Source organism: Caloenas nicobarica, chromosome 1, assembly GCF_036013445.1.
Source record: "Caloenas nicobarica isolate bCalNic1 chromosome 1, bCalNic1.hap1, whole genome shotgun sequence".
Taxonomy (NCBI): domain Eukaryota; kingdom Metazoa; phylum Chordata; class Aves; order Columbiformes; family Columbidae; genus Caloenas; species Caloenas nicobarica.
In genome coordinates this window covers 132,150,596-132,171,333 of record NC_088245.1, presented here as the reverse complement: position 1 = coordinate 132,171,333, position 20,738 = coordinate 132,150,596, and the positions used below count along the sequence as shown (strand labels likewise).

The window sequence follows — 20,738 nt, the reverse complement described above, 5'->3', positions numbered from 1 at the left end:
CTGCAATCACCTTATAAGCAAAGTGATACTAGTCTTTATTGCTTTTGGCAGTGTAATCAAAGTATTTTCTATCTGTACATCTGGTAATGTTCTGCTCTGTACTGGAGCATTTTGCAACAGACATTGTTGATTCCTCTGCAACAAAGCAGCAGCATACCTAAGTCTGGCATACCTGCACTTGCTTGATCAAAAGCTGAAAGGTTTTGTAGGATGCTGTCATAAGGACTGTGCTTTTTTTCTGACTTGTATACACGTTTTTAATAGTAATATTATTAGTATTTCCGATTTTTTTAGTCCTAAACTGTTTTAGAGAAATACCGATGCATGTAGTAAAGGTAAATTTTGAGCGTTAAGGATAACTGAAAGATGGCTGTGACTGCTAATTAGGGTAAAGTTTTTGAAATATACTCTGCTCTGGATCTTAGCTGACAACTGTGTCTTAAACAAATGTGTGGGAAGAAGAAAAGCAACACGGAAAAAGCAGCTCATATAGTTAGTAGCATTTTCTCCCCTTTTTCCTTCCATTGAGTCTGTCTGAAAATGGGTGTTTTAACATAAAGCCATTTCTCGTTAACATGTGTGTGTTTATTTTAGCATGATGGTGTTGTTTTTTTCATTTCTGACTCTGACACAGCATGTTTCATCTGTGTATGGTTTCTACTATATGAGACATTTAAAATGGCTCAGTGAAGAAATAGATTCTTGTCACTTAAACAGTCACTCTCCAGATCTGTGGAAATGTGGTCATTTTAACAGTGTTTTAAATTCTGTATGCTAGAAGACTGACTATAAAAACTGAGAGTGATATAATGTCAAGAATTTAAAGGTACTTCATTGTACCTGTAATAATTTATGTTAATCATGTTTTAATTTAGTCATTTTCAACATACATGTATTTACAAATTAAACCACTTTTATGGTTCTCCTTTGTTTGCATGATATGATTTTATTTTATATTTTTTTTCCACTCACCAGATGTTTTCAACACTTTGCTTCCCACTACTGTCATCCCCTCCCTTACCACTGCAACAGTCACAACCACTGTAGCCTTAACAACCAGCACAACCACATCGGCAACAGCCATCAGCACCAGAGGTACAGTATGCTTCTTTGTTATGGCCTGAAAAACACATTATAAATAGGAAATTATAGGTTTGATTTTTAAGAAAAATAGAAATTGCTAAAGAGAGGATTCAAACACTTTAGTTCAGTATATAAATTTAATAGAATAATCCACAAGAGAGTACATGGTTAAGAAAGATTTCTTATGACCTTGAATATTTTTATTGCTCGAGCAGTGTGTATGTGAACTTTGACAGGATGCTTAAATTATTTGTATACATTTGCATTTAATTTTTTTTAAGGTTAGTAAATTAACTTTAATGTAAAATGCAAGCAAGCTATTTTTAAGTAAACATGACCTTTCAAGACTGGTTATTTTGGGTGCTAATGTTTAAAACAAGATAGGTGTCTCGGCATTGGAATTACTGTTGATGCAATCTTGCTTGATAACAAAGAGGCATCATATTACATCACCCTTGTTAGTCTTTTACAATGTTAGCTATTCCTGTTTTAGGGTTGTCTTTGTCCTACCAGAACTAGAGTAAATAAGCCGAAATTTCTCTCTCCCCTCCCTGCCTGCCATCTTGTTGGGCTTTTGTCTGTCATAACTTTCTAAATGTTTCTAGTAATGCTTTGCTTTGTTATGAGCAAACTATAAAGCTTAATTTTACTGTTGTATTCGGTGACATCAGATAACTGTTCAATAGCGAAGATGTGTGTGTAAGGTTTCGTGGATTATCATCTTCTGGGTAGCTAGTAATCTCTCATAGCGAGTGAAATGGCAGAAGGTTCCTATGTGATCTGTGGAAAACCTTCATTGTGCAAGGAGAGAGGAAATCATATTCACTTATCATACTTGAAATATTCACATGATGAGGTATAATTATGCCAGGGAAGCTAAGACAGAGTTATGAAATCTTTTATTTCTGGAAGCATTGTTATGAATCAGTTGTAGTAACTTGCCTAACTTGCAAGAATAAGTTAAGCTAAATGCAAGTCCATTGTATAAAGATTGCGATGGTATCAGATCGCCCAACTTTTTCCTCCATAGGGTACAGGTATTTTAATATTGTGGCTTTCATGTAATAAACTGCATCAGAAATGAGATTACATTTTTAAGCTTTAATGTTACTTATGGTGTGAAAAAAATATTGTTGTTTTAGTGAAAAAGAAAAAGAGCGTTGTAGTAGTCCTTTCCCTCCAGAAAAAAACGACAGACCATGGAGAACACTCCAGTGCTCATGGGTCTGAGTAGCTGCCAGAGGAACATTTATTGAAAATGAACAGAATGACAGGAATTATCGTGTCTATATGAAAGAGCGTTTTGCATCAAACAGCGGAAACATCCCAGCTTTCTGAGGGCTTGGATACTGGAAGGACAAAGTGCTTGGTGTGACATGTTGGTATTTGCTGTCCCAAAGGAATTGTTTTCTTCTTCTTGTTATGTGGTCTTAGCTAAACTATGTCACTGATGTAATTGTATATTTAGTCTACCAATGTTATTAAGGCAGTCTGTTACCTCCTAAGTGTGGTTTAGGACCTCAATTTTCTTTACTCTGTGTAGCCGGCATCAAGAGAAATATCTGGAAAAGGAGAACGCTCTTCCAAGCTTCAGCTCTAACACATATGAGAACACATGCAATTTGATGCTATAGTAACAAAGAGATACTGCTTATAGCAAAATTAAAAGAAGGAAATCTGTGTGAAGGCGATCACTAAAACATGAGCACTTACTTTTCCCAGAAGAAGAAGTGAATGCAGAAGATGGCTGAGAAGAGGAGACCACTTCATCCTCAAGGAACTGGTATACATGGTCTCTTAGGCAGATAATCTAAGAGACAAAGGAGCGTAGAAAGGCTATTTCTTGAAAAGCTTGTATTGAAAGGAAAATGACGGTCTATCCCAATGCAATGGAAAAATAGGACACATAATAGACTAATGAAGTTGTCTGTCTAACAAGCTAAGAAATCAAAACCCCAAAATGTTAAAACAAGAGAAGATTACTAGAAGTTTAAGTCATATCATTGCGGAAGAAATGAGAAACCAGGCATAATATCAGAAACAACCAGGTGCAAATGTAATTGCAACTAGCAAGATGTGAGAAATTTAACCAAACAAAATATTTTAGAAATACATTAGATGAAAGACAAAAATAAAGAAATGTAATGATCCTATTCATGAACAATTAGGACAAGGCTGAAGTAATTGATGTTTTATCCAGCAATGGATGATAACTAGAGTGCTGTTTCTAGCACGGGTGTCACACTGAAAGATGACCACAAACAGAGACAGATCACAGAACAAGAACAGGAAACTGAGAGATGTGCTCTGTGGGGAAACTGAAGGCACCAGTTTGTTTGGTTTTGCTTTCAAAAAAGAAAAGTCAGTATAAAACTGATGGAGAGTTATTTCCCAAGTTTGATGAGGAAAATGAATCCACTGAATCAGTGTCAAAGGCTTTTAGTGGCGAAACTTCCTGCACGGGAGGCAGGGAGGCAGTGTAACTGTTGGAAGTTCTATGACTTCCTTCATCCTTTCTCTCCTTAAAAATGCTTGATTCCCATGGCAGAGGAAAATGGACAAGATGCTCTCCTTAGGCCTCTTCCTCCCCTATCTTTCTTGGACCCACAAACAAATAATGTTCACAAACTTACAGTGAATGTTGTGAAGGCAGAGTTCCACCGTCCTGAAATACTAGAATGAACCTTATCTAGATTAGAGCACCTACACACCAGAGGTACAAGCTGCATAAGAGCTGTTTTGGAAAGGACCACATTTTCAGTAGTGTCTTTTTCTAGCTGAGTAAAAAGAACCATATAAACATACTTTCCTTTGACACTTCTGCTTCTTATTCCAGTAAGAATTTTGACCTGAAGGAGTATATAAGGACATAAAGTTGAGAAGCTATTAATATATTTTCAATACTCAAAACAATTTTTTTTGTATTTTGCCTTCCAGGTACATTGGGAGCAGCATTTCTCTTTATCTTACTTTATCAGATTTTGTTTGATCATGCCTTAAAGAAACAGAAGTTTGCCACAGATCATAGGGTAGTATATACTAATTAATAATATGTTTGAACTGGATTTCCAATAGCTGACATAGTCTTGCTGGATGGATTTCACTAATTCCATTCAAAAATTATGACTTCGTACTTATGAATCACCTCAGGTAAATTTTATAAGACATTCCTCTATTCTGCATGACTTTTACATAGTTCACCTTGAGGATATGTTACTTCACATCCAGTCACAAGAGATGTCTTTACAGGAATATGATACAGGATATAAAGAGCCCAGAAAGTCTGTATGGCATTTTACATTATGATGATTGTACCTCATTATTACCAAAATGCATTAATGGGGAAAAAAACCCCACACCTCCAAACTATCACCAGTTAATTCTGGAACTGTATGACCCATCTCTATCGTAATTTGCATGGCATTTAGTAAACAACATGAAAAAAAGCTACCGATCCAGTTGGATGACAGCATGATAATTCATAAACATTCTGTTTAGTCAAACTTTTCACTTTCTCAGACAAATGTATGCTTGCTTTTGTGCTCGGTCCTTCAGGAATTAATTATTCTTTTACGGGTACATTACCTACTAACTCAAAAAATCTAAATACAGTTTGATGCCAGTGAAGAGTATTGCCCTTTATATATTTGTCAAGGGTATCTTAAAGCCTAATAACCATGATGAGGAATGTATGACAAAATGAGAATAAAATGTGTGAGAAGAAACAATTCTAGAGGACTATGGAAAGAATAATTACACACTGTATGAGTAGTTTCCTTTCTATCAGATTTATGTAACGTTATTTATGAAAGCTGTGCATGGATCCATGCTGGTGTTCCCTTTCATACTGGGAAGAGGCACAAAGGGATTGTGGATTTGCCCCCAGTAGTGAAAGAAGGGGTGCCTTCCTTGGAGAAATTCTTTGTTAGCGTAACGTTAATTTAGATCGTTCTGTGCCACTCTTTCAAAGTCTTGTAGGTAGAGAGGGAGTGTGATTAACAGTCTAGGAGAAGCCACCTCAAGCCAGAACAGCTCTGTGTTTCTGCATTTACCGAGTGGAAAACTTTGTGCACACGTAAACCCCTCTCAGAGGCTGGCATTATGTTAATCACAACTCCACATACCACCCCACCCTGCTAGTTTTTTAACATAAATCATTTTTCCATCAAGAAAAAAAAAAACTTGGTAAATTTTACTTGTTGAAGATTGAAATCTCACCACCACCGTCCCCCAAACAGGTACAAAAGTAACATTGCAAGAACATCCCAAACTGAGAAGATAGATCCATTCAGTTCAATTGCGTGTATCAGAATGATTCAGTCTCATCTGACTCACTTGCCTAATGACTGTGCCAGAATGTTCAAAGCTTTATATAGCAACGCCTAAAAACATCTCCAAAAGTCATTGTGTATAGCAGAGATATGATGCTGCTTCCAGGCAGCTGCAGAGAGAAGTTCAAGAGTTTATTTAGTAGTCAGGGTGACCACAAAGGCAATGAATGTACACATTTATATATGAATGAAATCCCTGCTTTATTATAATCCACTTTACTTTTATTGGTTTTGGCTCTGATATAAAAGGAAGATTTCTTAAAGGAGATCTGTGGAGCTAAATTTAAAAGAAGAATTTGCAGTGGATTAAGGAGGGGTTTGAGGATGTGATCATTCTGAAAACTATTGTGAATTTAATTTAAGTGTGAATATTTCTATTTAATAGCATAAATTTCAACCATCTAACCACCTTAGCTAAAAAATTACATTATTTTCCTCGCATTTTTACCTTGGACTCTGAATGAGGGGAAAAACAAAACAAAACAAAACAAAACTGGAATACCCATTTAATTATAGGCTTATAGACAGCTTACATGCAGAAAGTACTTGGACAATACTTGTAGTCCACAGATATTTTAGTATCAAAAAAATGTTAAGAATTACAATTTATTTCCTTGTGATTTCATGTTTCTTACACATAATATGATTAATGTAACTTGGCACTTTTGCGATATTGACAGAGAAAGAAACAACAAAGCAAGGAAAAGGTATAGAATATGTGAGGAATACGGGAGATTAGGGTAGACATATTTCAAATATAGTTACTTGCATTCAACTCTGAACATGAATAAAATGTGTTTTGTCTAAAACATTTGTGGATGTGGTCTATCTTGATTTCAGTAGAGCATTTGACATGGTCTCCCACAGCATCCTAGCTGCTAAATTGAAGAAGTGTGGACTGGATGATTGGGTAGTGAGGTGGACTGTGAACTGGCTGAAGGAAAGAAGCCAGAGAGTTGTGGTCAATGGGGCAGAGTCTAATGGGAGGCCTGTACCTAGTGGAGTGCCTCAAGGGTCAGTACTGGGACCAGTACTATTCAATATATTCATCAGTGACTTGGACGAGGGAACAGAGTGCACTGTCAGCAAGTTTGCTGATGACACCAAGCTGGGAGGAGTGGCTGACTGGCCAGAAGGCTGTGCTGCCATCCAGCAAGACCTAGACATGCTGGGGAGTTGGGCAGGGAAAAATTTAATGAAATATAACAAGGGCAAGTGTGGAGTCTTGCATCTGGGCAGGAACAACCCCAGGTTCCAGTATAGGTTGCGGAATGACTTATTAGAGAGCAGTGTAGGGGAAAGGGACCTGGGGGTCCTGGTGGACAGCAGGATGACCATGAGCCAGCACTGTGCCCTTGCGGCCAAGAAGGCCAATGGCATCCTGGGGTGGATTAGAAGCGGGGTGGTTAGTAGGTTGAGAGAGGTTCTCCTTCCCCTCTACTCTGCCCTGGTGAGACCTCATCTGGAATATTGTGTCCAGTTCTGGGCCCCTCAGTTCAAGAAGGACAGGGAACTGCTGGAGAGAGTCCAGCGCAGGGCCACGAAGACGATTAAGGGAGTGGAGCATCTCCCTTATGAGGAAAGGCTGAGGGAGCTGGGTCTCTTTAGCTTGAAGAAGAGGAGACTGAGGGGTGACCTCATTAATGTTCATAAATATGTAAAGAGTGAGTGTCATGAGGATGGAGCCAGGCTCTTCTCGGTGACAACCAATGATAAGACAAGGGGCAATGGGTATAAACTGGAACACAGGAGGTTCCATTTAAATTTGACAAGAAACTTCTTCACAGTGAGGATGACGGAACACTGGAACAGGCTGCCCAGGGGGGTTGTGGATTCTCCTTCTCTGGAGACATTCAAAATCCGCCTGGACACCTTCCTGTGTAACCTCATCTAGGTGTTCCTGCTCTGGCAGGGGGATTGGACTAGATGATCTTTTGAGGTCCCTTCCAATCCCTAACATTCTGTGTTTCTGTGAAAAGCAGTTTTGTATGACAGCAGGCTAAAAGCTTGTTGTTTTACACACTACTTTATAGCCGTAGCAGTTACATAAAACCTAATTTGTCTGTGGTTTTACTCAAACCAAGTAAGAAAATTAAAAATTTCCAGTTTTTATTTCTTCTTTCTCATCTTCCCTTCTCTTACAACAATCTCCTGCTGGCTTATCCACTTCTAGATTTCCCAGGAGGCCAAACTGAGGTTCAGAGCAACACTTCTTTAGATTATTTTTTTCCCACCAGACATTCAAGTAAGCCTTTAGCACCTATCTTGCAAGAACTGTCACCTCTTGATTTTATGACTTCTTTTGTTACATTTATTTTTCATTCTTCTTGTTTCCCAGCTGTTTAGAAGGTGTGCTAATAAATCATGGTAAACCTAGGTTAGACCATGATGAAATCCCAAACCTATTTTACAAGCCTCTTTCCCTAAGCCTTGAAACCTCCAGAGTTGTCTCTGGTCAGAGTCATCTGTTACACAGCTGAAACATCCACAAGCTACAGCTGAGTAGTAGCTGGGAAACCTTCCCTGGCCAGCATCTGCAACCAGCTGATAGGGAGGCCAGGAATAGAAAGCTCATTTGAATTCCTTGACACTTTTGTGGGCTAAATAGAGGAGACCAGGAAGAAAAATGGTGCCCAATTTCCCAAGGTCCACTATTTGCTAACAGGTGCAGAGGGGAGATGCAGGAGTGTAAGGTTATCTGCCTTCTTTCCTGCGTGCCCTGTGCTGCCAAGGGCTCCAACATTGAAAGAAAAACTCCCCAGCTGTGTTTGTGTATGGCCTCAGCTCATCAGCAGGCATGTGGCTCCTTGGGGCAAATCCTAGGCTTCTGTGCAACAGGGAGGACAAACTCAAAGCAGAGATCCAATGTACTCAGAGAGCAAGATGGCAAGATTTGAGATTTATTTTTTTAGGATCAAACAGTTGACTATTTTAATAACTAAATATACCTGTTGTGGTGAGATTCAAATGTGTTGTTTATGGAAACAGGAGGAAATTAGAACCCAGAGTTTAAAAAAAACCAAAAAAACAAGAGAGAGAGAGATTAGGCTGTCCTGTGCTTCTCTCTTCTCCTATGGTACTTGAAGGATGCACAAGAACTATGCCATGCATAGGGGAATACAGAACAGCTTTGCCCAACGTGAGCAAGGAAGGTGAATTCTTATTAGTTCTGTTTCTTTGTAGATTCCTCAATGTTTCTCCTGACTCTTCCAGAATATACAATTCATTTGGTTTCACTTGCTGTTTAAGTTTCATGACTCTTGCTAATTTCTGGAGTTTCTGGAAAGAGAGAAAAACAACAGGATTAAAACAGATATATTAAAAAAAATAAAATAAAAAAAGCACCCAATGCAAAATGAACCCTCTATAATGTTTGTGCTTAAATCTATTCTGCCAGCTTTTTCTCAAGAAATTATTCGTCTAATGTGTACCTACCCAATCCTCATGTGCTCGTGTCTTCTGTGGCTCCTCATGTTTTGAACAGGACTTAGAGTTTCTAAAGGTCTACAAGTATATTTTGTAGAGACTTAGTAGTTCACAGTTCCCATTTTAGGGGAAACAGTATTTTTTCCTTTGCTTAAGCAACATTTAATTAGGGTTTCATCCCAGAAGTCAGGCTTTGTGGTACAATTAATGCTGCAAATTCTCAAAGCGCACAAAATTAAGATCAACAGAGTATAGCTCAAAGACTCTAACTGAAAGAACTCTTTGGTTTTTAGATCTGATAGATACACAGCCAGGAAAAGCCTTCTTATAATATCATGAAAGTGGCTTTTAAGAATGTTAGTGCAGCAGATCATGTACATAGATTTGATAAATGCAAAAAAAATTATAATTAGGAGTCCTCAGGTGTTCTTATGCTTTAGCCTAATGGTATAAGGTATCTCCCAGTACCAACCAAACAAAGATAAAACAAAACCAACTAAACAAACCCAAACCAAACAAACACCCAAACTCAAGAAATTTCTTACTTTACTGGCTAGATTCCTACTGATTTCTAAGTATGTCCACAGAGAATCAGACTCATGACAAACAGTACACATTCACATGCATGACGATCATAGACCAAAAATATGCTAGCTTCAAGCAAGAGGCTGTTCAAACATAGTGTGAAAATAGTATACATTTTCTGAAACTAAGGCTAGGAATTTTGGATATTTTAGCATCTAGAGAAGATATCCTTTTGTGGCTCAGAGGAAATAGGACAATAGGGCAGTATGAAGCATCAGATGGTGGCTATGAAAGAAAGTAGTTTTTCATGTAGTGTGAAACTAAATGTGAAACTCCATTATCACAACATGCTAAAACATTTGAAATATCCTGATGTTTATATTGTGAGCTGACCAAAATCAAGTGTTTCTGTGTGGAATTCCTAGTTCTTAAATGCTTTTAAAAAGTGCTTTATATTTGTAATATCAATCCAAGAGTTATCCTCGAGTCAACGTGCACAGCACCAAAGCGGTCTAGCCACAAACAAAAATTCTGGCAATGTGATCCATATCACGCTATTTACCTTGATTGCCATGAAATGTACTTGGGCTTTTCAATTTTTATCTTTTACAACCTAAAGCAGAGAAATATGCAATTTAGAAAATTGCAGTTTTCTCTGTTTATCAGCTATTATGATGTAAGATGAAGACTGTCGTCATTATTATATGTTATTTGTTCATATTATTCATGAAATGAGACTGTTGCATTCTGGAACAAATAAAGATAGATTTCATACTCTGAATAGGTTGCCGTGTAAATGAGCATCAGAAATGAGACATAGATTACAACACAGGCACTCTGAATACATGAAAAGAAAGGAAATACCATAATATCATATATTAGGAACCTGCTTTTTCTGTCTGGAACAAATATTTCTAGTGCTAACAAATCCATCCAGCTGTCAGCTTGCAGTAATGAAGTATGCAACTTAAAAAGTACACAATGATTTCCAGCCTTGATGGATTATTACTTAACCCAAAATGCAACGCTGTACAGATAAATATCACAATTGGTTGATGGTCTGATAAAGATTCCATTATATAGCTGAGCTCCGGAGAGGCTTCAGCAATGCATCAGGAATTCAAACGTTCCTAACCTGAGCTCTGATCACGCTGGGTTTTTTTTCTCCTGCATATGAATTATGCAGTCGAACAGTCTCTCTTGCAAGCCAGCAGTACCAGAGATTTTCCAAATTAAGAGTCCCTTCTGCTGGAAGCACGTTTGCTGCCGGCAAGGAAAGTCCTGTGCTCTGAATTAATCCTGAGACTGTCCCTCGGGTGCCAGTGCTGTAGGGTCTTAGCACTCCTCCTGCCCAGCCTCCACATGTAACTAGCAAGGAAAAACAGGTCTTTCAAAAAGTACACAGGAAGGACAGAACTCATCAGTATCACCACCTCTACGTAAAGTGTAACATCAAAGTCAGTGTAGACTGAAGACCGTAACCATACTGACCATTTGCATTTGTCCTCTAGCTGTGTGGTGCCCTCGGTCATAATGTTTCCTACAATTTAATAAATTGTATGATGTGTGATCATTTTCAAAATTCAGTTGTAAATGAGACATGAAACCTATATTAATCATACTAACTTCACACTCCAGTCACGCTTAATAATCTTATGACTTTCAAAATGATTTAAAAAAAATAATAGTATCCATACCTGCTACTGTAAAAGCCAGAATTCTACCAATTTAAAGAGACTTTGGGGATCAAGTATTTACACTCTACAAGTGGTTTGGCTTGCCAATTGGTTAAACTAATTTATCCCATCTAGCTGACAGGCAGTTTTGAGGTTTAGAAGAATCTGGATTTTCCGGTCCAAAGGGAGACAGACTATTTTTAGTGTATTTTCAGTGTTGCCTGAAGTGCCCCATAAGCTTGAGAAAGACCTGCAGATATGTGAAGAATTTCCTCTACAGGAGAACAGGCTGTAACATCCTGTCGTCCGTGTAATACCTTATATATACATGAGCTCATTAATTTTCAGTGAGACTATATGTAGTTTGGTGTGTTATTCATAGATTAAAATCTGTGATCTAAGTCCAGAGGGACCCATTGCGTCAGTCAGCCTAAATTCTTGTATGGATTCCACTCTCATAGGTCCTGAATGAGGACCAGAAAACTTAATTTAATTGAAGAGCATCCACCAGAACATGTGTAGACTTAATTTAGGGCCTAAAGAAAGGGAGAACCCACAACTTCCCTTGGTGTTTCTCTTCAGCAAACTATCCTCATTGTTACAAATTTGAGCCTTGCTTCTCAGTTAAATTTCTCTGAGGTTAACAACCATACATAAGTTCTCGTTAAATCTTTCTCCAGTAAAAAGGCTTCTCATTCCATATGTATTTTCTTCTCAAATGTTAATATTTATTGTAAAAGATTCTGTAAATATGCTTTGAAATTTATTGTTAGACTTCATTTGAAAGAACTGAATCTATGATCTTTAGGATCTTGTTAAGACTTTTGGTTAATTTGGTTTGCTTTAAAGGTGTTGTCAAGTGTATCTTCAGTGATGAGTTTTAAGGGAAATACATGTTTTATAACAAGAAGAGATATTAGGCAAATACTTTCTGTTGAGTATGTTTCATTGTTGCTGTATTTATATCAAACCAGAAGGCTAACATAGTTTTATTTTATTTAGAGAAATATTCACGGTATTTAAAGATCGCACCAGCAAAATGCAAGATCTTTTCTTCTGATGTTACTATGGAAGGCAGATTTTGGCAAGTTCTGTGCTGTCAGAATACTGATGAAGTGCTTCACTGTTAAAAGCAAAAGTATACAACTAAGAATGGTCACAGTTAACAACAAGGACAACTAAAGCAACTGTTCCAGTGTTATGCGGGATGTTAAAAAAGTCTGCAATGGTGCCAAGAAGGTCTAAAAATGAGGAGAGAAAAGAAAAAGAGGGAAAAATGCTTGTAGTTTCAAATGTATTGCTAACACCTTTAATAAAAAATGCACGTCTTTCTCACTAACCAGTGAACTAAAGTCATCAACTGTGCCTTTGAAGCTGAAAAGATTACTCTCTCTGCCCTTGGTTTCTCTGACACTCCACTTGAAACACAGTTAATAACTTCCAATGTGAGCCTCACAAAATACAGAACTGGTACTAATTATATTAAGTTTTTTGGATGAAAGATGACCTTTGTAAAACTCAAAGCTACAGCATTCCCCAGAACAACAAAATAAAAGCAAAATCTACAAAGAGTGACTTTGGAGATGATTTAATCTGACCTTTTAATTTTTGGATGTGAGGTTATCCGAATACTGAATTCAAAAAAGGGTATTCTTAAGGTAACATTTTAACATTTTTCAGAGCATTGAAATGAATTGCTTAGCCATCCCCATTTTTGCTGCATTATCTATTTGGGGCATCTGTTCTGTGTTCACTTTGGAGATGGCACCATGGAGAAACCTGAATGCCATGCAGCTTGGGGAAGCTGGCTCATATCTGCACTTCATAGGACCATCTCCTTCCGGATCCAACAGAAGCATCAGTACAAATTAGTACTTGGCCTGGGTCTCCTCTCAGACCCTTCTGGGATCCATATATGAGGCATCATACTTTATGTGGGTTGTTTTCAATGTGCAGTGTACACAGTGATGAATGACACAGGAGTATTTCCAGAACAGAATGCTGAGCATGTGCCTCGTGCATCAAAATGCTGAAGGTTCAGGTCCTGCTGTGGTGGTGGTACCTGTACTGTGCATCTGACAATAGAGTTAAAATGTATTTCCTTGTTATGACTAAGAGGGGTAGAGAGACTAGAAATACAAAGGGAGCATTGCTGTAGTTCTGTTACTTTAAGACTCTAAACCAAAAATCTTTAAAGGCTAATATTTTGCTGCAGTGTGGCGGTCACATTGGGTGCAGAAAAGCAGAGTCAACAAAGCTGAAGTGAAAAAAAGATGACAAAAAATGAATGCCAATGTTTTAAAAGATTAGCTTAAAACACGCCTTAGAGGAAAGAAGCAGAAGTCCGGTTTGAAGCATACGGTATCGTAAATGGCTGTACCTAATCACAGCCGAGTTCATTTTTTTTGTCATATAAATTGAGAGAGAATTACAAGCTCATCTACTCTGGGAAATACAGGGTGGAAAACCTTATTCAATAGCACTTGACTCACTGTTTGGCTGAGTATAAAAGACTGAATGGGAAAGCACAAATGGAAGTGACTGAAAAAATGAAATTCAGAACCAACACAAGGAAGTACTTTTCACTCAAAGAGAAATACAATTTTTCAATAGCCTACTGAGCCAAGTTTGGAATTGGAGGCACTGGGGTCATTAAAGAAGAAGAGAGATACTATTCTGGAGGAACTGTGTTAACCAAGATGACTTGCAATGGTCTGAATGGCCTTTTCCTTTTCCCAAAATTTATGTTCTTTTTGAAAAACTTTGATTACAAGTCATCCTGCTGTGATTTAGATAGCATGAATTTGAAAAGAATGTATCAAATCCTTTCAATCAAGATGCTTGGGTTTCTTTCCAGCCTGAATTCTTGCGAGCCTGTAATAGAAAAGCATCAGTCAAGGGAAAGAAGTATCAGCAATTTACGTTAATATACAATTTCCTTTTCCAGCATAAAGAGTAAGAGACAAGGATCCTGGGCAACAAAGGCCAGAATATAAGTCTTTATGGGAATAAATTATGGATAGTCACCAAAAAAAAAAAAAAAAGGAAAAATCCCCAAGACTGACAAATCCCGAAGACTGACAATTTAAGGAAGCCATTCTATTTATTTTATATACTTCTTTTCCTGTGGCTGACAAATCTCTACTGTATACACATCAGGTCATGAACTGCATTCAGCACCCTATAGAGAAGAGACAGCTTTCATTTTAATGGATTCAAAGTGCCCTATCAATCTTTAGCATTGACTTTGGACCAGGTCCTTGGACACTCTTGATAGAAGCTAGCTTTTATGACTATATTAATTTGTTAGAGAATGGGAACATTGTAGAAGGTGAATATATAAAGCCTTTCCACTTTTTCACTTTTTTTTTTGGTGGGGTGTAACTTTCAATACAGACCTAAGAGGAACATTTTGAATGTTTAGGTTTGTGTTTGACTCAATCATTGTCTCCAGTGCAGGAATTCACCTGGGCTGAATTGCATACTTGGGCACACTTTGAGATTCTTTGGCACAATTACTGCCATCGATCCTGAACTTGTTTATCTTCTACAATGCAGTTTTGTTAGTGTGAGTGCTGCATTGCTATTGTGCTTGGACATCCTAATGTCAGATTGTCTTTTTTTTTTCACATAAGTTGTGTGGTTTACAAAACAATAGCAGCCCTGGGTTATTTAAGGTTTTAAAGGTTGCTTAACCCCAGAGCCCTATCTCTCCAGTTCAACTCTGAAGCATCTGTTGCCAGTATTTCTGGAGTTAGTAACGCTAAAAAGAAATTAGTCTTTTATTAGAGTCAGGTTGTCTCTCCTCCACCACGAGACCTTCTGCCAAGTCCCTACGAGACTTTTTTGTTGTTATTGTCTTAAGGCCCTGTATTATAGCATGTCTGTGGGGAAGTGTCCTAATTGTTTTTGTGTGACTGAAATGTCCACTTTTTTACTTCCTGGTGCTTTCGACTAGTATCCTTTAATTCTTACCAAATCATTTCTGTGGAAAAAAATTGCTGCAAATTGCTACTATGACACTCAGAGTTTTTAGTTTCTATTTTCTGTGCAGAATGTGCTTCTCTATATTCATTATGAACTATGAGGGAACTGTAGGATTTTTACATAATTCTAAATCCTTCTCAACCAAATAAACAGTCAGGGGAATAATTCATACACCAGAGAAATTAATAGTGTGTGGTTGCCTTCAGCACCATAATAAAATTGTATGCAGTGTGAAATATCTTGCTCTTGGTATATTTGTGGTGTTATAGGAAACCTAAGAACATCAGGGAAGTTCAAGGGCAGGAAAATTTTTCTTCTGTTTTTATAGGCAATGCTTGCATGAACTCGTGTATAATAACAAAATAAATAATGTTCATAATAAGAACAACGTATGAGTCAGTCTGAACCACATTTTTAAATGTGTCTGTTTTATTAAAAAAAATATGAACTGTTAAGCTGTCTGAAGACAGAACGCAATGAGCAGATTCTAGGGCTTTGAATGTTAATGCTGCTCAAATACTTTCAGGATTTTGGTTTTAAACTTTTTTTAACTGTTGAAAATATATCTGAGTTGTCTTATGTTACAGTCTACTAACCCTGTTTATACTGTCCCAGTTTCTAGTCTGTCTGAACAACTTCCAAAATCCTAACATGTTAACTATTTTGTGAAAAAGTCTCTCAATCTATGGTGAATGAATGGCAGCATTTGAGCTTACATTCTGTATTCAAGCACAAGCCTAAATCACATTTTTAATCTCAACTTAAATGAAAATGAAACAAGCTCGGCAGCTAGCATGTGCTTTAAACAGAGATCATATACAATACTATCTTCATTTCCGTAGGGATCATCTGATTAGGGTTTTGTAGGACTGGACATATCTTAAACCCCTATCTTTCTTTCGACTTCTCTTTTGACTTGATGGCTACAGAACAGTGCTGCTAATTCTTCATGGTTTCACAACTTTAGTGGAGACCCCAGAGTAAACTTTTATTCGGGGTTTCATATCACAGGTGTCTAAAATTGAACAGGTCTGTCATCAGCCAAACAGATGGTTGAGGAAGGCAATAGGAGAAACAAAGCTGGAGAAATGAGAGAAAATGAGTGGCTTCATATTCATAAAAATCTTCTGTGCATAGTAACCACTCCCACTTCCCTACTGATTATTTACAGTTGTCCATTTTAGCCTTACATTTCTTTATCACACTTTTTGTTATCATCACATACTTTTTATTTATATTACTTTTATTATTGATTACCTGTTATTAAAAAAGGAAGTAATTTACTTGGCTAAGGTTTTTTATATGTCCACATTTAAATTGCTGTATTCATTCAGAATCTTGGAATTGGCATTAATTCATCAGACTGAGGAGTGCTAAGGACTTTGGATTTGTCATCTTTGGAAAACAAGCAGCTGAGGGGCAACCTCGTAGCTCTCTGCAGCTTCCTGAGGAGGGGCTGTAGGGAGGGAGGTGCTGAGCTCTTCTCCCTGGCAGCCACTGCCAGGACGTGTGTGAATGGTTCTAAGCTGCACTAAGGGCAGTTCATGCTGGACATCAGGAAGCATTTGTTTCCCGAGAGGGTGGTCAAACACTGAAACAGGCTCCCTAGAGAGGTGGTTGGTGCTCCAAGCCTGTCGGTGTTTAAGAGGCATTTGGACAATGCCCTTAATAACATGCTTTAACTGTTTCTCAGCCCTGAAGTGGTCAGGCAGTTGGAATAGATGATCATTGTAGGTCCCTTCCACCTCAACTATTCTGTTTGGTTCTGTTCTGTACTGTTTTATTCTGTTCTAGTCATCCTTATGATTTATATCATGGTAGCCACAGCAGATAACTAATGTTGCACTAGAACTCACAAACCTTCAGTTGAGACAGGTTCCTGAAAATATATAAATTTTACATTTAATATCACATATGAAAATCCAGGTCATCTTTCATTCCAAATAAATTATAATAAAAAGATTCAAGTTTTTAAAAAGACACACAAATGTTAAGTGTTACAGTCATAGATTTCCCCATCTGTTGCTGGATACCTTCAATATATGGCTATTTAATGCTTCAAAAAGCTATTTTAATTCTTTTTGTAAGGGCTGGAAGATTATCATTTATACGGTGTTCAAATACTAATGTTGGAAAAGTGCAGTTATTTTAGCCATATTGCTACACTAATAGTATGCTGAAAGGAAGTCTTCTGGAAAGGGGAGAAATGAAAATGGCAGTCAAATGTTCTTGGAGTTAGTCTTGGTCAGTTGAGAGTTCCAAAAATCAGCTTTGTTAGTCCTGAACATCAACTTAAACCTGACTTCTAACTTCAGATCTTGGTCAAAAAATAGCTGTGGATGATTTATTTATTAGTGAATGTAGTAAATGTGTTGGAATTTTCCAATGTGATTATCAGGAGAATGGACGCTTTTTCTTTTCTGTCAAAAAAGCCTGTTCTTTATTTCATTTTAAATTAATTGACTTTTGTCAATAAATTTATTCTTTCCAAGAACATCTTGTATTTTAAGATCTCAGTTTTATCCTGATATTTCATTACCACTAATTACTGTCTGCATTGCCAGTATCTTAATGAAAGATAAAAAACATAGAAATAAAAGTATGTAGCACTGAAAAAAAGTCATTTTTTTTAAGATTGTGGGAATAAGTGTGATAGAATACATGATGACCACTAACTGCTGCAGGAATGTGAACTAATCTAGACTGCATTCCACAGTTATTCTTTCAGCAATCAAAACCAAAATGATGCATCAGCAGCAGAGCTGAGCTGCACTGGAAGCACTCCTTACATACATAGTAGTGCAAAAGCATTAGAAAGAATGAGGCCTGCAATCTAGCAGTGTGTTATTCAGTCTAAATTGTGTAGATGGTATATTTTTGTCAAACCTGTACTGAAATCTTAAGAACTTCCCATCAGTTTTACATTACATTAAACATACATTATATATACATGTTAATTGAATTAGTTTGTGACTATGTAATTGTGCAGTATGTTGTTAACATTAGCACTTTGAGAGGTGCCTTCCTATAATCTGCGATTGTATTCTTGTATTCTGGACAAATGTCATTAATCAGGCTGTGGATGCCAGCCTGATCCTGCAAAAGCTTACCTGCACATTTCATGCATTATGAGCAATCCCATGGAAATCAAAGAAGCTACATCTGTTGTTTAAGTCAAATGCATGTGTGGTTTTGGGAGATTAGGACCATGTTTATCATGAAGGCTAAACCCCATTCTTTGAGCCCATTTAAGAAAGTTTACTTGGAAGGTTGTGTAACAGGAACTGCAACATAATCATGCCCAAATATTCCATTAATTTGATTTCTCTTTTTCATTTATTCATTGCATACTGAGAGAAGCAGAACAAAAATGGGGTTTTTGGTTTGTTCTTTTTTCTTGGCACTCAGTCTGTGTTATTATAGATAAATAATGTTCATGATAAGGTTAAAGCATTTATATTGTTGTGCACTTATCAAGCATTTACTCTATTTGCTGATTTTATGAACCACTTCACAACTTTGATAAGGAATGAATATTAAGATAAGACCCAATTTCTGTCTGAAGTGTCCACAGAACCTGCTTCAAAGAAAGAAAAAGTAATGGGACTTCAGATTTAAATCCTGACTTGTTTTCAAATTATATATCTGAACATCTGCAGTACCATAGTAGATAATGCTAAATATTACTGCTACAAACAGCAATAGTACAACTGTAATTTTATGACAAAAATTTTAAATAAATTAAAACTACGTACTTTTATGCTGAAGAATCCCCATTCCTATTAGATGGTTCTTTTATGTAGTGAGTGTATTTAACAAAAATACATGATTACCTGGCAATTCATGTAACCTTTGAAATCACTTTTATGATAAAATTATGAACATTTCATAATTTTCAATGTCAGAGTATTTATAGAAGTCTACCAAAGATTATGCATATTTTTCCTTCACATACAATGAGGATAATTCCCCCACCCGTCCTGCCCAGCAGTGCTATTTTCACAAGCCACTTATAAAATAACCTGAGCTATTTCAATACTGTGAATAGTCCAAAAGTATTTCATTTGTTATCTGAAGTGGTATTAATTATTTCACTGCCAAGAAACAAGTTATAGGTCCCTACTATGTCATTGACACAGTCATGTTGGCCCCACAGTGCTCTCGCACTTTGCTGGGGAGAGAAAGGACAACTGCCAAGCAGAGAGAGGAGGAGGAAGAGCTGGAGTACACTGTGCAGGGAGAGGCCGCTAAACAAAATGATGTGACCATTATGGGCTTGTGATATTTAACTAACTTAGAAATTTTGTAGAATCATGATGCACAGTTGCAGAAGCATTCTAATGAAAATATGGAAAGTAATAAATGCAAGTGATGCATTGGTTCTATAAAACCAATTCACCTGTACACGCTTGAACAATGAATGTCTGAATGAGCTGCAGATAGTACTTTTTAGCAGAGGTTGGATCATTGCAGCTAGTTCTTTGAAAACAAGTCAGGATTCAGTGATGATACAGAAAGGTAGGTAAAATGGTGGCACCAGCAGGAGTGGAGTAGAAACCTGAATGGAAATAATGGGCATGTCATTGTGTAAATCTATGGTGCACCTTAAATAGTTCACCTTATGGTGTGCCTTACATGCTTAATACTGCACCTCTGCATCAGAAATACCACACAAAGTTCTGGTTATCTGGCATTAAAAGATATGATAGAAAAAAGTGAGGATGGCTGTTGTTTCAAAATGGTATCTGTGCTGAGAGAGCTTAAACAGACTAGAACTTTTCAGCTTGGAAAAGAAATAGCTGGAAAGAGGGGTAGTAGCAGTTAAATTAAATTAGAAATTACATGAAAAAATTGATTGACGTGAATACAGTCACCAAGGCAGAAAGTTTCTAGACTCTGCAGTCAGAAAATGGTTGAGTGAACAAGGGGAACTTATGTATTCCATTTTTCATCTGGTTGTAAACAAGACTTTACTAGGTAGTGGTGGTTTCCAATCTAGTACAGTCTAGTACAGTCATTCCTATGTTCTAAGATTTTTCTGCACAGGAAAAAATTGCAAATTTCATATTGATCATCATTTAAATGAATGAAAACATACCAACCTCAAATCATAGCTGTAATTAAAATTGTTTAATTAAAATGGATCTTTATAACTGTTAGGTTATTGACTAAGATAACTTATACTACAAGGCTATTTTTGTTTCAATGTTAAGAAAACTAAATTTGACTCTATTCATTTAATAACCACAGATAAAATCAGTAAAAATTGCAAGATTTCTAAATCACAAATGTAATATCCCTCTACCAATTTAATTAAACTAAGACTTCTAACAATATAATTTACTGTTAAAACCTTATTGATGTACAAATCATGTAAATATACTGCTATCACATACCACAGAAACCATAGATAAAAATAATTTGATACAAATCTTAATGAAATCAAGCTAAGTCAGTGATCATTACATGAATCAACATTTTCAAGAACTACTGTGTCCCTGTTTTTCTCATGAGCTGACCATTCAGAAATTGTTTTAACTTGTGATAGTTTTGAAGAGGCTTCCTATCATTTTCTGGCAAAACGAGGTTTGGAAGGGAAAAACAAAACCTGCTGGAGAAACATCTACATGCAGGATAAGAATATTTTTGTCATCCTACCCACTGTGGCTCTAGCTGTACCTGGAAAATGTATCTGTGATCTGGTACATAG

At 37.0% G+C, this 20,738-nt stretch overlaps 1 protein-coding gene across 3 annotated transcripts in view; it reads left to right on the top strand.

The window, feature by feature from the left end:
• CADM2 (cell adhesion molecule 2) overlaps window positions 1–20,738 on the top strand; it is a 670,830-nt gene that overhangs the window by 623,187 nt on the left and 26,905 nt on the right. For 2 of the 3 annotated variants that reach the window (XM_065635796.1, XM_065635787.1), the window contains one exon: window positions 976–1,095. The exons of the other annotated variant lie outside the window; for it this stretch is intronic. In XM_065635796.1, coding sequence (XP_065491868.1) covers window positions 976–1,095 — 120 coding nt within the window. The remainder of the gene's footprint in view (window positions 1–975; window positions 1,096–20,738) is intronic. 3 annotated transcript variants of the gene reach the window in all.